Below are 17,437 nucleotides of genomic sequence, written 5' to 3'. Positions count from 1 at the left end.
TGAAAATAAATGAGCCATGTGCGTATCTTAGAAACTGGAAAAAGTGTATCAAAATTAATCAAAGGAAGTTAGGAAGTAGACATTAATAAATATAAAAGCAAGTAGGGAAAAAATCAACAGCTAGTGTTTTTGAGGTGGAAATCTACTAGAAAAGACAGATGCCTGACCAACCTGATTAAGGAAAAATTAACGGAAATGCAAATATAAAAATCTGAGTTTAACTAACTTTCCCAAAATAGCTGCTCCTACTGCTTTTCAGACTTCTTAGAAGAACAGAGAATGGTGATCCACTCTCCAATCTTTTTATAAAGTTAGCATGTACTTAATAATATCATGCACCTGGTAAAGACACTGTATTCTTTTGCCAAGGCTGTTGTAACACAAACTGAGGTACTTTGAGGTACCTCACAATACTGAGGTATTGTCTCACAGTTTCGGAAGTTAGAATTCTGAATTCGAGGTGTTGGCAGGTGGGTTCCTTCTGAGGGCTGTGAGGGAAGGATCTGTTCCTGGCCTGTCTTTGGTGTGTAGATGTCTGTCTTCTCCCTGTGTCCCTCCACATCATCTCTCTATATCTATCTGTATCCAGATTTCTCATTTTTATAAAGATACCAGTCAGTCATATGGGATTAGGGTCCACTCTGATGACCTCATTGTAACTCGTTTACCTCTGTAAAGACCCTACCTCCAAATGAGGTCATATTCTGAAATACTGGGGATTCATATCCTCAACATAAGAAGAAGTTGTGGGGGGACATAATTAAAACCACCACAGATGTTCTTTGTCTTTGATTAGTTTGTCATTTGCTTTCATGAGGTTTTCTTAATAAAACTTTGAAGGAGGTCATACCCTTTTATGAAAGTTTTTAAACAAATTACATAACTTTAGAGCTGAAATGGACTGTAGACATATACTCTAACAATACCTTTATTATATTACAGAGTTAACAGGCTCAGCAATATTAGGTGACTTTCCAGTCAGTTACATCTTGGCTTTCTGGTATTACCTCTTGCAAATTCTTTATACCACTAGAGGGCTACATGGAGACTCCAGTCAGTACTGGCCCAGTGTTGGAGTCTGACTTGGGGATGTGGTGCTCCTCTATGTACTTGTTCTTCCTAGTATCGTGCCTTCCTATCAAGCACTACTTGCTTTAGGCTTGGTCAGATGAACATCCGCCATTGCCTCTGGCTTTTTCTCCTCTGCCTTTACCCAGGTCCACTGGAATATTTATGCAGTTTGGGTTTGTAAAACTACCCATGGAGAGTTTTGTTCTTACATAGTTTTAATCACCTACGCAATGCCAAAGGTTTATTGTAATTGATTTGGAATCAAAGACTTTTTTTTCAGAAATATATTATTACCACTCACATTTAGGAGTCCTCCAGTGGTGCCATTTTTATTAAATTGCTGTGTACTTGAAGGTGAGATGGTTAGTCATCCGGCAACTAAAAATATTGATTCAATAGATCTCTGGTAGTCCCAGATACCTACATTTTTAGCAGAGAATCCTGGTGATTTTTTAGGTAATTTTCACACCACACTTGGAACAATAAAAGAAAAAACCTGCTCGAAATCAACACATTGGTCATTCATTTTTAAATAGCTACTACTAGGAATGATTGTTTTATTTTCCAATAATAACATTTTAACAAATCTAAGGATTTTTTATGTAAGTCATATCATTACTTTATGTATCACTAAGAAAGAAAAAAGTATCAATAAACTATAACACAGAGCTTTAAAGAGAGCTGCTCTGGACTTGTGAATTATTCACACCAGCAACTTGTCACTTTGAAATTTCTGTTCAGAGGCATCTGGCAATTTCTTTTACCTTCAGTTGCATTACTAAGCCTGTGATAAGCAAAACTTTTACACGTACCACAACTTCTTCCCCTTGAGGTTACCTTTCTTACATCCTCTAATGCAGTAGAATGATACTTTCCAAGAAAGTCTGAAATTGCTATCATTCCTCCAATAATAAACATCTGCTTCACTAGTAACAAATACAAATGTCACGCCTGTTTATATGCCATTTTGTATGCAATCACTTGTATGTTTAAAGACAAATAAAACTGTGGCTCTCAAAGTGTAGGTTTAAAAAATAATTTTTAAATGATAGTTAAATTCAACACATGATAGCACTAAAAAATTCTATCGCTCAACTGAAGAGACCTTATTAACAGCTCTGAACAAGTCCATACACACTCTGAATTGACCATTACAGTTATGGGTGCTGCCTTGTGTATATTTATCATAAGATGTGATTAATTAGAGACACATCCTGACTCAGAGCTGTGAAAATGTGGTAGGCTGTGGGGGAGATCTCAGAATCCATGTAATATGGTAACACAACAATTTACAGTGGAAACTATCCTCATGTTAGATGCTAGGGTAACATAATGAGCTAGAGCAGGGATTCTCCAAGTGTAGTCCTGGAACTAGCAGCAGCAGCAGCAGCATCACCTGGGAATTTGTTGTAATTTCTCAGGTTCCACCCTAGAGATACTGAATCAGAAACTCTGGGAATTGGGCTCAGGAGTCTGTTCTAACAAGCTCAAGTGTGAGAACCACTAGGTTAGAATAAATGGGAAGTCAAAGGCAGTCAGGAAGGTCTTCTTCCACACTTATAAAGAAATATTTATTAATATAAACACACACACACACACACACACACACACACACACACACACACATACACACCTACCTCTTATTGAAAGTTAGTTTACCCAATGTAAGAATTTATATGTGCAATCCTTTAGATGACTACATTCAAATTTGGTATACATTTGGTATACCAAAGGCCTACATTTTAAAATGGCCAATAAAAGGGGAAAAAAGGAAAAAAACAATCATTGGTATGTTTTATTAATTATTATCCTTATCCATCTCTCTCCCTTTGTTCTCTTTGCTCCAAACTCTCCTGTCTTCATGGTCCTTCCCCACTTTCCCTGTATCACCTAGATTCAGAAAAATCTGAAATACCAGTATAGTTCAAAATTTTCTTTTTTACACTATTCTCAGTGTTCTCCTCTCTTCCTCTCCTTTTCCTGTTTGTATCTTTTTACATTAAAAATAATGGTAGCTAAGCCTATAGAAGTTGAATCCCCAAATTAAGGAATAGGGAAATATTGAAACATGAACAAAAACCCATAAAATTTCACTGTTCAAGTATTTAGATTTGAGGAAGGTATAGTTTAATTGCTGTCGTCTGTCATTACAATGTGTAAATGAAATATGTATTATAGGAACACATGGCTAGAATATGTAACACTGGGATGTGTCATTTAATTTTCTATTTTATTTTTATTTATTTTTTAATTTCAGGAATAGAATTTAGTGATTCATCACTTACATATAACACCCAGTGCTCATCCGAACAAGTGTCCTTCTTAATGCCCCTCACCTCTTTAGCCCTTCCCCACACCCAACACCCAGCCAGCAACCCTCAGTTTGTTTTCTGTATTTAAGGGTCTCTTATGGTTTGTCTCCCTCTCTGTTTTTATATTATGTTTGCTCTTCTTCCCTTATGTTCATCTGTTTTGTATCTTAAATTCCATATATGAGTGAAATCATATGATATTTGTTTTTCTCTGACTTATTTCACAAAGAATAATACAGTGTAGTTCCATCCACATTATTGCAAATGGCAAGATTTCATTCTTTTTAGCTGTCCAGTAATATTCCATTGTAGATATAGATATAGATATAGATATAGATATAGATACCATATCTTCTTTATCCATTCATCAGTCAATGGACATTTGGGCTCTTTCCATAGTTTTGCTATTGTTGACAGTGCTGCTATAAACATTGGGGTGCATGTGCCTGTTCAAATCAGCACTCCTGTATCATTTGGATAAATACCTAGTAGTGCAATTGTTGGGTCATAGGGTAGTTCTATTTGTAATTTTTTGAAGAATCTCCATACTGTTCCAGAGTGGCTACACAAATTTGCATTCCCACCAACAGTGCAAAAGTGTTCCTCTTTCTCCACATCTTCACCAGGATCTATTGTAGCCTGAGTTGTTAATTGTATCCATTCTGACAGGTGTGAGGTTTTATCTCATTGTGGTTTTGATTTGTGTTTCCTTGATGATGAGTGATGTTGAGCATCTTTTCATGTGTCTGTTAGCCATCTGATATCTTCTTTGGAAAAGTGTCTATTCATGTCTTTTGTCCATTTCTTCACTGGATTATTTGTTTTTTGGATATTGAGTTTGGTAACTTTCTTTATAGATTTTAGATACTAACCCTTTATCTGATATGTTATTTGCAAATACCCCTCCCATTCCACCAGTTGCCTTTTAGTTTTGCTGATTGTTTCCTTCACTGTGCAGAAACATTTTATCTTGATGAGGTCCTAGTAGTTCATGTTTGCTTTTGTTTCCCTTGCCTCTGGAGACATGTCAAGTGAGAAGCTGCAGCAGCCAAGATCAAAGAGGTTGTTGCGTGTTTTCTCCTCTAGGATTTTGATGACTTCCTATCTTGCATTTAGTCTTTCATCCATTTTGAGGTGAGTGTGTGTGTGTGTGTGTGTGTGTGTGTGTGTGTGTGTGTGCGTGTGTGTGTAGTATAAGAAAGTCGTCCAGGTTTATTCTTCTGCATGTCACTGTACAGTTTTCTGAACACCATTTGCTGAAGAGACTCTTTTCCAATGGATATTCATTCCTGCTTTGTCAAAGATTAGTTGGCCATACATTTATGGGTCTATTTCTGGGTTCTCTATTCTGTTCCACTGACCTATGTGTTTGTTTTATGCCAGTACCATACTGTATTGATGATTACAGCTTTGTAATACAGCTTGAAGTCTGGAATTGTTTTGCCTCAAGCTTTGGCTTCCTTTTTCAGGATTGCCTTGGCTATTCGGGGTCCTTTCTAGTTCCATACATATTACAGGACAGTTTGTTCTAGCTCTGTGAAGAATGTAGGTGTTATTTTGATAGGGATTGCATTGAATATGTAGATTGCTTTGAGTAGTATCAACATTTTAACAATATGGTTTCTTTCAATCCATGAGCATGGAATGTTTTTCCATTTGTGTGTGTGTGTGTGTGTGTGTGTGTGTGTGTGTGTGTGTGTCTTCAATTTCTTTCATAAGGTTTCTATAGTTTTCAGTGTATAGATTTTCCACCTCTTTGGTTAGGTTTATTCCTAGGTATTTTATGGTTTTTGGTGCAGTTGTAAATGGGATTGACTCCTTGATTTCTCTTTATGCTGCTTCATTATTGGTGTATAGAAAAGCAACCGATTTTTGTACATTGATTTATGTCCTGTGACTTTAGTGAATTCATGGATCGGTTCTAGCAATTTTTAGTTGGGTATTTTAGGTTTTCCACATAGAGTATCATGTTGTCTACAATGAGTGAAAGTTTGACTTCATCCTTGCCAATTTGGTGCCTTTTTTTTTTTTTTGCATTGCCTGATTGGTGAGGCTAGGACTTCCAACACTATGTTGAATAACAGTGGTGAGAGTGGACATCCTTGTCTTGTTCCTAACCTTAGGAGGAAAGCTCTCAATTTTTCTTCATTGAGGATGATACTTAGTGGTGGGTCTTTCATATATGGCCTTTCTGATTTTGAGGTATAATTCTTCTATCCCTACTTTCTTGAGGATTTTTATCAAGAAAGGATGCTGTATTTTGTCAGATGCTTTTTCTGCATCTATTGAGAGTATCATGTGGTTCTTCTCCTTTCTTTTTTTAATGTGATGTCTCACATTGATTTGTGGATACTGAACCAGCCCTGCATCCCAGGAATAAATCCCACTTGATTGTGGTGAATAATTCTTTTGATGCATTGTTGGATCCAGTTTGCTAGTATCTTGTTGAGAATTTTTGCATCCATGTTCATTAGGGAAATCGGTCTGTAGTTTTCCTTTTTAGTGGGGTCCTTGTTTAGTTTTGGAATCAAGGTAATCCTGGCTATGTGGAATGAGTTTGGAACTTTTCCTTCTATTTCTATTTTTTGGAAGAGCTTCAAAATTTTTTAATGTTTTTATTTATTTTTGAGACAGGGAGAGACAGAGCATGATCAGGGGAGGGACAGATAGAGGGAGACACAGAATCTGAAGCAGGCTCCAGGCTCTGAGCTGTCAGCACAGAGCCTGACGCGGGGCTCGAACTCACAGACTGTGAGATCATGACCTGAGCTGAAGTCAGACGCTTAGTTGACTGAGCCACCCAGGCACCCCAATTTTTTGGAACAGCTTCAAAAGAATAGGTATTAACTCTTCTTTAAATGTTTGGTTGAATATCCCTGGAAAACCATCCATCCCTGGGCTCTTGATTGTTGGGAGATTTTTGATTAGTGACTCAATTTCTTTACTGGTTATGGATCTGTTCAAATTTTCCCTTTTGCCCTGTTTCAGTTTTGGTAGTTCATATGTTTCTAGGAGTTTGTCCATTCCTTCTAGATTGCCCAATTTGTTGGCATATAATTGCTCATTTTATTCTTTTATTATTATTTGTATTCTTTTTTTAATTCTACTTTTTAATTTCCTCTTTAATTTCTTGGTTAACCCATTCATTCTTTAGTAGGATGTTCTTTAATATTCAAGCATTCATGGTCTTTCCAATTTTTTTTTCTTGTGGTTGATTTCAAGTTTCATAGTGTTGTGATCTGAAAATATACAAGGTATGATCTCGATCTTTTTGTACCTGTTGAGGGCTGATTTGTGACTTAGTATGTGATCTCTTCAGGAGACTGTTCCATGTGCACTCAAGAAGAATGTGTATTCTGCTGCTTTTGGATGAAATGTTCTGAACATATCTGTTAAGTCCATCTAGTCCAGTATGTCATTCAAAGCCATTGTTTCCTTGTTGATTTTCTGCCTAGATGATTTGTCCATTGCTGTAAATAGGGTGTTGAAGTCCCCTACTATAATGGTATTAATATCAATGAGTTTCTTTATGTTTGTGATTAATTGATTTATATATTTGGTGTTCCACCTTAGGGGCATAAATATTTATAATTATTAGGTCTTCTTGGTGGATAGACTATTTAAATATGATATAATGCCCTTCTTCATCTCTTGTTACACTTTATTTTGAAATCTCGTTTGTCTGATATGACTACTTCAGCTTTCTTCTGATGACCATTAGCATGAGAAATGGTTCTCCTTCCCCTTACTTTCAATCTACAAGTGTCTTTAAGTCTAAAATGAGTCTCTTGCAAGCAGCATATAGATGGGTCTTGTTTTCTTATCCATTCTGATACCCTATGTCTTTTGATTGGAGCATTTAGTCTCTTGACATTTAAGTGAGTACTGAAAGATATTAACTTAATGCCATTGTATTGCCTGTTATATTGGTGTTTCTGGTGATATTCTCTGGTCCTTTCTAGTTTTTGTTGCTTTTCATCTTTTTTGTTTCGTTTTGTCTTTTCTCCACTCAAATGATCCCCCTTAAAATTTCTTGCAGGGCAGGGCTGGTTTGTGGTCACAAACTGCTTTAGTTTTTGTTTGCCTGGGAAACTCTTTATCTCTATTTTGAATGACAGCCTTGCTGAATAAGGAATTCTTGGCTGCATATTTTTTTTGATTTAGCATATTGAATATATCTTGCCACTCCTTTCTGGCCTGCTAAGTTTCTATGGATAGGTCTGCTGTGAACCTGATCTGTCTTCCCTTATATGTTAAGGACTTTTTCCCTTGCTGCTTTCATAATTCTTTCCCTGTCTGTGTATTTTGTGAATTTGACTATGATATGCCTTGGTGGTGGTTGGTTTTTGTTGAATCCAATGGGAGTTCTCTGTGCTTCTTCAATTTTGATGTCTGTATCCTTGCCCAGATTAGGAAATTTTTCTGGTATAATTTGCTCACATAAACCTTCTGCCACTTTTTCTCTTTCTTCATCTTCTGGAACTCCTATGATCCGGATGTTATTCCTTTTTAATAAGTCACTGAGTTCTCCAAGTCTTGAATCATGATGTTTTGTCTTTGTTTCCCTCTTTTTCTTCATTACTCTCCATAATTTTATCTTCTAAATCTTTGATTTGTTGCTCCTCATTGTCCATCCTTGCCATCGTGGTATTCATTTAAGATTTCATCTTGCTTATAGCATTTTTAATTTCATCCTGACTAGATTTTATTTCTTTTCTCTCTTCATTAAGGAATTCTATGCTGTTTTCAACCCCAGCTAGTATTCTTATTATTGTGGTTCTAAATTCTAGTTCAGACATTTTGCTTATGTCTGTGTTGATTAAGTCCCTGGCTGTCATTTCTCTCTGTTCTTTCTTTTGGGATGAATTCCTTCATTTTGTCATTTTGGGGGAAGAAAAAAATAATAAAAATTAAAATTAAAAAAATAAAAACAAAACAAAATATCAAAAGAAGCTAGATCCTAGGTGTGTTTTTGTCTGCTTGTTGAAAGAAGCCTGATAGAAGAGAAAAAACGAGGGGGTGGGAGAAAAAATAATAATAAGATAAAATAAATAAAATTTTCTGTATCTCAGAATGAGGAAGGAAAGAAAAGAAAAAAGGGAATAGGAAAAAAGGAAAAAATTAAACAAAAGCAGAAGCAAATAAAATGAACAAATAAATGAACTTGTAAACAGAATGAAACCCAAATGAAGTTATATGCAGTTTCCCCTAGAACTGAAACTATGGAGCCCTCTATAGTCCATACACTAAGCAGGTGGAGTAACTTGGGCTGGTCTTCTAGGGGATGCTAGGGGATATGCTTGGAGAGTGCAGTTGGGCGGGGCTTGGTGTAATGGCTGTGTTCTCCACTAGGTGGCGCTGCTTAGCTTACTAGGGTGGATCAGTATGGTGTGCATGCACGCACAGGAGAGGTGGAAGTGGCTTCACTCAGTTCCCTAGTCTCTGGCACAGGAGTTTCATGCTCTGACAGACCTGCGGTCAAACAACCCTACTTTGTCTCAGGATTCCATCCACTCCTTGTCTCTACCCTGTCCATGTCCAAGCTGTCCACCTGCCAGGCAGCACCTCCCTCCAGAGTTTAACCTCGAGTGGGATTGTGTTTTAAAGCCCCATGCATCAGAGACCCCTGCAGCTTGGACCCACACCAACTCTCTGGGGGAGGGTCTCACTGAGCAATGGCCAGGTGCTGGCTTGCCCTAGAAAGCATTCATGTGATTGCACAGTGGCAGAGGTTCAGAGAATACGGTAAACCACAACAGACAGCCAGCACCAGGGTTTGCTGCACGCTGGCATCTTTGTCCCAATACCAGCAAACATGGCTGCTCTTCAGGGGTCCTCTGGGACCTTTGCCTGTGGGGAGGCCATATGACTGCTACCAAATGCACTCCAATAAGGGGAACCACCACGGACCCCTCAAACCCTGCTGCCTCCTCCTGGGAATTTGCCCTACTTCCTCACCAGAGCACCACCAGGCACTGAGCTCCAAAACTTCATACTCTACGTTCCACTGTTTATAGAATCCTGGTGGATTGAAACCCTCCCCTTTCTCCCTGTCAATGATGTTGGGGAACAGATTTCTTGTTCAGTCTCCCCTGAAAGTGTTTTCACTCTTTCTGTCTCTTTCTCTCCCACTACATTCAGGGAGAGTGCTTTTCTTGCATGATCCCAAGGTGTCACGCTCCTCCCCTTTCCCTTTCTCTGTTCTCTTTCCACAAAAACAACTCTCTACCCTCTGCAGCTTTTCTCTCCTTGAGTTCACCTCTCTGCATTGTGTACCTGCTGTGTGGTTCAAGTTATGCAGATTGTTGTGTTAATCCTCTGCTCAATTTCCTAGGTGTTGAAAATGGCTTGATGCTGATCTAGCTGCATTTCAGGCACAAGACAAGCTCAGGGCTTCCATGTTCCTCCACCATCTTAACCACCTTTCACTTAATACACACAGTTTTTATCTCATTTCTATTTTAGAAAACATAGTCTTAAAAATCACATCCAACTTATTGGCTTTAGTGTTATCTGACATGCTGTGTATTCTTCTGTTGGGCTCAGATATAGATTTTTCTCTTTTTAAATTGTTAATGCACATCTAGTAGAAGAAGAAAAAGAAACAAGATATTCCTTTGTTAAATGTTCATTGCAATATTCTTATTGCTTTAAAACTGTAAGGTTTATTCTCTAAGGAGAAACTGATTTCAGAAATAATTATCTTTGTATTGGAATCAAACAAATAATCCATTGTGGAACTGAAATCACATTGGAGGCCCAAGCTCATAACACCAAGTAATAAGTATATTTGCATTCTATGATCCTTGATTAGTGATATAATTTTAATATTCAGTGCTTCTAAAAACATGAATATTATACAGAGGTTATTTTGTAACACAATTTCTTTTTAGTTTGTAGTGAAATGTATTTTAAATTCTTAGAGAAAGAAAAGAAGGGGAGAAAGAGGACAGTTACATTTTTTAAATATGATCTTATAAGCTTATTTGCATAAGTTTAAATTTTGTTTCTTTGTGAATTCAGTAGAAAATATTACTGGAATTTTAAAGAAACAGCATAATCAATTCAGAATTTACATCTCCAACCCCAGTGAAGTAACCTACTTTTCCATAATTTTTTTTGGCTCTGTACGCTGAGGAGGCAACATCTACTGACAGTGACTGTATTGTTTGTTAGTTTCCACCGAGGTGCACAGTGAGTGAGTGGAGTCTGTCCAGTACTCCAGCAGGCATAGGATACAAGGAAGAGTTTGTGAAGGCTCACACTATCTGTAACAAAACGTGTGGCAGGTTAACATATTTCTCAGCGCTTTATACCTTTGTTACACATAAATTACAGACAGACTGAATTGACTTCTGCTAAGAAACATGCTTCTCGGTAAGTAACATACCTTCCGAATGGTAGATTTGTTCTGAAGTGATAGAAAATATATATAGGGAGGTATACTTGGCTTTGGATGTAATTTTCCAGATTTGTACAGATTTCATATAGTGCTGGGCAATGCCATGATTGGTATTATTTGTCCTACTAGGATTTTAGTTGATGAGGTATGGCACCTTAGAATGATCTTGGACATGTATGTATAAATTAAAGAGGGAGCATGACTAGCATAACTATACTTTGTTCCCTTCCATTAAGATGAGCACAACATTTTGGGGTTTAATTAGTAGTTGTTATAGACAACAGAGTCCATGTGATCTAAGTGTTAACATGACTTCTGGTTTAAAAATATGTTGCACTTCCATATGTTGTTAAAATGCTCTGATATGTCCTCTAGAAAGAGCTGGTTCTACATGATCATTTTATTGATATTTAACATATATGGGAATGCCTAGATTGTCAGTTTTAACATTAGTTTCAAGTAGGAGAACATTGAAAAAGTGAAGTGTTAAGCATATTTTTAGTAGTATTCACAATTATATCTTAAGTGTTATAAAATATTTTTAAATATAGCATTTGCATGCATTAGTCTTAATAGAAATCTGGCAAAACCTTTAATAGAGAATCTGACATAGGGAATCTTTCTCACTTTATAGAATATAATTAAATTAGAATTTCGTTGGAAGCTACATAAACATTTTTAAAATGCTTCATACATTAATAATGCTTCATTTATTGTCAAGTTAATATTGTGAAACACTGGTTGAATATTATGCCATGGATTATTTATTTTAAAAACATTTTCTTACTAGAATGTGTCAGTAAGTGTACAATGCATTGTGGAATTTTCCAGTTAATAAGGGCTAAACAAACATTTGAAATTTCTAGGAAATTAAGTGAAAACATCTTTTATTGCGATGGTTATACTTTGACCAGTTGTACACATTACTTCACATGTGAGAACAATTTTAGCCTTTACTGGAGTTATTCATTATGTCACTATTTAGGGATGTTTGATACCCATTTGGGACATAGTAAATATAACTAGGTTGGTAGTTTAAAAGATAAATTATATTTGTACTTCATTGTCAGGATGTTTGAATAATTTAAATATTAGTTAAGTCTCCACAGATTAAGCCTAAAATTGATGATGTATTTTAGAGGTCAGTTTTTGCTATAATTTCAAGCCTATTTATTATTCTACTTGGTAACAGTATACTGTTATGAAGAAAATACTGGACTAGGAATGAGGTGACACATTTGGTTCCTGGCTCCTCAACACTGCTCCTAACCTCTTCTATAAATCTATAAAATTATTTCGTAGAGTTTTACTTTATTTTTGCTATTCCACTTCTGCCCTCTTAGTTTTTATTATCCTTTCATGTTGGTGGAACTGTATACATGTATAAAATGAATTGGATGTTTTAAAAAGAGCCTTTATTTTATTTTATTTTATTTTATTTTATTTTATTTTAATTCCAGTATAGTAACATACAGTGTTATATTAGTTTCATGTGTACAACATAGCTATTCAGCATTTCCATACATCACTCATCGCTCATCACAAGTACACTCCTTAATCTCCATCACCTATTTCACCCAACCCCCACCCACCTCCCCTGTGGTAACCATCAGTTTGTTTTCCATAGTTAAGAATCTGTTTCTTGGTTTGTCGCTCTCTCTCTTATTCCTTTGCTTGTTTGTTTTGTTTCTTAAATTCCACAGATGAGTGAAATCATATGGTATTCGTCTTTCTCTGACTGACTTATTTTGCTTAGCATTATACTCTCTAGCTCCATCCATGTCACTGCACATGGCCAGATTTCATTCTTTTCTATGACTGAACAATATTCCATTGTAAATATATACCATACGTTCTTTATCCATTCGTCTATCGATGGGCACTTGGGCTGCTTCCATAATTTAGTTACTGTAAATAATGCTACAATAAACATAAGGGTGCATGTATCCCTTTGAATTAGTGTTTTTGTATTTTTTGGATAAATACCCAGTCGTGTAATTACTAAATCATGGAGTAGTTCTATTTTTAACTTTGTGAGGAAACTTCACACTGTTTTCCACAGTGGCTGTACCAGTTTGCATTACCACCAACAGTACAAGAGAGTTCCTTTTTCTCTGCATTCTCACCAACATATGTTATTCTTGTATTTTTTATTTTAGAAAGGCCATTCTTTTATACGGGGGCTCCCTTCATATTATAAGGTTCAATGCTATTGATGGGGAATGAGTGATGGAAATAATTTACTATAGTTGACCTGGCTTCTGGAAAGTGTACCTAGGCTTGTGTGAGTAGCCACCATTTTATTTAACATTTACCAAGGTCCTGATACATATGCATATTTTTCATAAGCTTCAAAGTCAGAAAATCCTTACCAATACACATCTTGAAGGTATTTATTTTTTTTAATCCTTCAATTTAAATTATCTAAGCAGTAGCTTCTTATATGTAAAATCTCAAAAGATGTTACACACCGTATCCATTACTTCTCCATTTACCCAAGATTTCTCCATCTGACTGGAAAGTAAAAGTTTACAGACTTGAGCCTTTTCTGTCATTTCACTGAGATAATTTCACTATGGCTGAGGTGGCAAAGCATGAGCTTCAGATGACAGGAGTTTGAATTCCTCTACTCTGCCTCTACTTCTGAAAGGTTTCAGGAAAATTGCCCATCCTTTCTAAATTCATTTCCTCTATACAAGTGGATACAAATGTTCATCTCATAGGATTGCTATAAGGATTGAGTAGGTGATATTTATAAATGTAAACTGTGGTGCTTGAGCCTTTAAATTGGTGACCAGTAAATGGTAGACAATTACTGTTGTTGTCTTATGAAATTATCAACTCTTGATTTCTATTTAGAATTTACCCTTCTCTCTAGGATTGCTGCAACTATATGGGTTTTATGAAGTTATTCACTCCAGTGTTCCAATAAGATGACTGAATTATTTTCCTGTGTGAATTTTGAGTCAACTAGAGCTAACTCTAAATTATAGTCATGAGCTATAATTACTTCAATGGTTAAGACCATTTTGGCCTCTGGGAGTGAAAAGTTGTATTTTATAGTGCATGTGAAAGAAGTATTTGTGAATTCAACTCTGTCTTCTATTCATACCTGGGTTAAAATGAGCCATGGTGTCGAGCTGTTTCTTTGGAACATTACATAAACTTACTTGTTCTTGGCCACATAGCAATTGGGAATATACAAACAGACCTGAAAGGAACCAAACAGCAAATCTTCACAGGCAGGAAACCCAGTATTTACACATTAATCAATAGGGTGATGGTCACTAAGGTGGCTTATGACTAAGATTTCTTGTTCATCATGAATGGGAGCTGGCATTTTCAAGTACTTACTTCATGTTAATGTGTTCAACGGGACTAGACTGAAGCACAATTGTGCCACAGGCATTCCGACCCAGAGCCTCTTTGTTCTCCTTCCTCTGCTCCAGTAGGGAGTGCTCTCACATTCTTCTCATTTTCCCCCATCAAACTGGTTTTTCCATCTTCTATTCACACTAAAATGTACATGGGTTTTGGTGCTTCACCAATATTTTCTATGTATTCATATTTTAACATACAGAAAAACTTTAAGCTAAAAGTCTAAGATCCTAACTCCATGCAATTTGAAGTAATAGCCAGTGGGTTGGAAGGTTTTGGAGCAACAAAGAAAAACAGATACATCTTTTAGATTATACATCCTCATTACCCTCCAAGGGGCAAAAATGCATTCTAGGGGAAAAAAAATCTTAACTCTTCTTATGTATAAAGCACAGATCTACATATAGTCTGTATGTACAGATATACATATAGTATGTGGTATATCTGTGGTATTAAATTTTTGTGGGTAGGGTGATTAAGAAAAAAAGTGTCAAGAAGACCCCTTGGGGGGTGGGGGAAGATGATGAAAAAAGTTGAGAAATGCTGCTGTAGATGAGAATTTTAAAGGACTCGGTTAAGCCTGTTGAGTACGAATTCTACTGAATTTGTGCTAAATATTTTCAGTATGAAGTAACATACTTCCAACTTAATACTTACATTGAAAAACAGTATTTATGTTCTAATAAGTCAAATATGCTCACTTGTTGTACCTTTTACTCTTTAATTATAAGAGTAAATAAAGGAGAAAGACTTAAGAACGAGTGGTACTTAAATTTGAATTCCACCTCCTCTCTTATTTGTTTTGTCACCCTTGGCAGATCACTTAACCTCTTTAGGCCTCATTCTTTTTGTCTTTAGTTTACCTAGGGATCATTGTGTCCACATTTCTATAACGTCAACGTTGTGTATCATAAGTATTAATCAAAATAATGTACATAAAACCTTCTACACCTTGCCTAGTACATTATAAGTGGATGCCAATTACTAGCTATAATTCTTTGTGTTGTACCTTTCTGTCAGTTACTTTCTTAAAATTATCATAGAAAAAAATTTAAATTTGGGAGATAAAAGTATTGTTACCCATAAAATACAGAAGTTTCTCTAGGAAATATGCTAATATTGTCCATAAAGAGAAAGATAAATTTCAGGTTTCCTTTAAGCCAGTAACCATACTTATTGACATAAATCAAAACCAGATGAAATCTTCGGGGCATCTGGCTGGCTCAGTCAGAAGAGCATGCAACTTTTGATCTCCAGGTGAGCCCCACATTGGGTGTAGAGATTACCAAAAATGAATAAACTTAAGTTAAAAAGACAGATAAAATCTAAATTAAACTCTTTTTGGTCAGAGGCAGTCCTCTGCTAAATTAAACTTTTAACATATCTAGTTGCTGATGTAGCCTGTTAATGTAGAATGATTCATTTTTCTGGCAGTTTTGTTGAAATATGTTTTATTTAAATTCTATTCAGCTGTGAAGTCATTATTTTATTTCCCCTAGTACCATGAGAACTCAGTATCCTTTGGAATTGATGTCTGTTTATGACATCACTTTTGCCAGTAATGTCATCATTTCCTGTCTCTGTATAGATAATATTTGCTTTTAGGTATTCACCAACATGTATGGATTTGTAGGCTAGAAAAGTTAATTGAAAGGAAGTAGTGCGAATCAGCTGGTATTTCAAATTTGAAAATTCAAGTGAAGTGGAATGAAATTCAGTATCGATACAACTCTTGAGGATTCATGTGAAATTGGGTGAATTTTAGTATCGATACAACTTTGGGGAAGATTATATTTGGTTTTTTTTTTGAAAGAAGTGCCCATAATTCTGTCTCTCCCCACCCCTTCACAAGTGATTGCTCTGCTTTTGTGATAAATATTAAAACTCTAAACTACTGAATATTCCCTGGTTATTGATTTTTTTTAACTTTGTAAGATTAAATACTCTACAGATGAAAATCCAATGGAGAAGGAAGAGTGCTTTCATTGTAAGGATTGTGATGTGGCAAAACAGAATAAATGAGCAACTCTGAAATGCATGACATCCCTCCTTGCCTTTTCAGCTTATCTTCTTTTTAGGTACTTTATCTTATCAACATTGCTTCCCTTTTTCTGTGATAGAAGTCCTTTAATAACAAATAACCATGGAGTAGTGTTCTCCATCCCAGAGTTTGGCTTTGAGAGCAGAAAATAGGAGTTTGAGGAGCAGAATTAAGAGGATGCTATGGATAGACAACATGCTTATCCAGCAGAAATGGCCCACAAGTAGTGGAATTCAGAAAGCAACAAGGATCCAATTATTTAATACTCTTCCTAGCTCTCCAGGGAGCTGAGAGAGCAGAATTTCACAAGGCAGACAGATGTCACATTTCAAAAGCATATTAGAAATCAAAGAACCTTATTTGAAATAAAATATATTGGCTCAGATTCTGTCTCTATATGCTTCAAAAATCATACTCCAAAAGGATTTGGGGGAGAATTTTTGACTTCATAAAGTCATTGGGCTGCAAAGTTGGATTAAGAATAAGAATACATATCTACTAAATGACACCCTGGAAGTTCTGGTGTATACTAGATATTCTCTCACCCATACAGAATCATCTCATGTCTACTTGCTGCCATTTCACTGGAAGAATCTGAAAGTTTTCAAGATATTAGGAGACAAATGTTTCAGCAGAAATGGTGAGATTTGTAAGATAGCCCCTTTCAGGACTGACCAGTGAAACCTTTTCCCCAAATCTGGAAATCTAAAAGTGTCACCCCCTAGAGGTTAGAATAACCTTCACAGACTTGGAACTACAGCATGATGAGAAATTAATATGGTACTTTTCATCATCCCTATTTCACTTAAGACGGACAAAGTGACCTAACCAAAACACGTCATCTAGGAAAATTGGAATTAGAACCCAGTTCACTACTTCTTTCTATTCATTCACTGTGCTTCTTTCTCTTTCAGGTAGGTAGACAAGAGACCTGGCCCAGGTGACAGGCCACTATATATGTGGCACACTTGTATATATGTGTGCTGGAAGGTCATGCAATGCCCCTTACTCCATCCCTTAATTCTGTATGCATCTCTCAGTCACCAAATACAAGATCTTCCTCTGTAGTATACTTGAAAATTCGTGGAGCCAGACCAATGACTTTTTTCTGTTAAAATTGTTTTTGTCTCCTCTCACCCATGTGCATTTCTCTGTTTCTTTCTACAAAAATATTTCAAAATAATTCAGAGAAGCATCGCCAATTATTTTTCATCCCTTTAGAAAGATTGAAGT

The 17,437-nt window shown here is 36.2% G+C and overlaps 1 protein-coding gene across 5 annotated transcripts in view; it reads left to right on the top strand.

Annotated features, from left to right (window-relative positions):
- Window positions 1–17,437, top strand: part of ZNF385B (zinc finger protein 385B) — a 313,431-nt gene that overhangs the window by 107,206 nt on the left and 188,788 nt on the right. The window contains exon 1 of one of the 5 annotated variants that reach the window (XM_027055375.2): window positions 10,610–10,760. The exons of the other annotated variants lie outside the window; for them this stretch is intronic. Coding sequence (XP_026911176.1) covers window positions 10,751–10,760 — 10 coding nt within the window. The 5' untranslated portion in view covers window positions 10,610–10,750. Of the gene's footprint in view, window positions 1–10,609; window positions 10,761–17,437 lie in introns of those variants that run through there. 5 annotated transcript variants of the gene reach the window in all.

The sequence above is a fragment of the Acinonyx jubatus genome, chromosome C1, assembly GCF_027475565.1.
Source record: "Acinonyx jubatus isolate Ajub_Pintada_27869175 chromosome C1, VMU_Ajub_asm_v1.0, whole genome shotgun sequence".
NCBI lineage: Eukaryota > Metazoa > Chordata > Mammalia > Carnivora > Felidae > Acinonyx > Acinonyx jubatus.
Note: the sequence above shows the minus strand (reverse complement) of the source record. Positions and strands in the feature narration are given on the sequence as shown.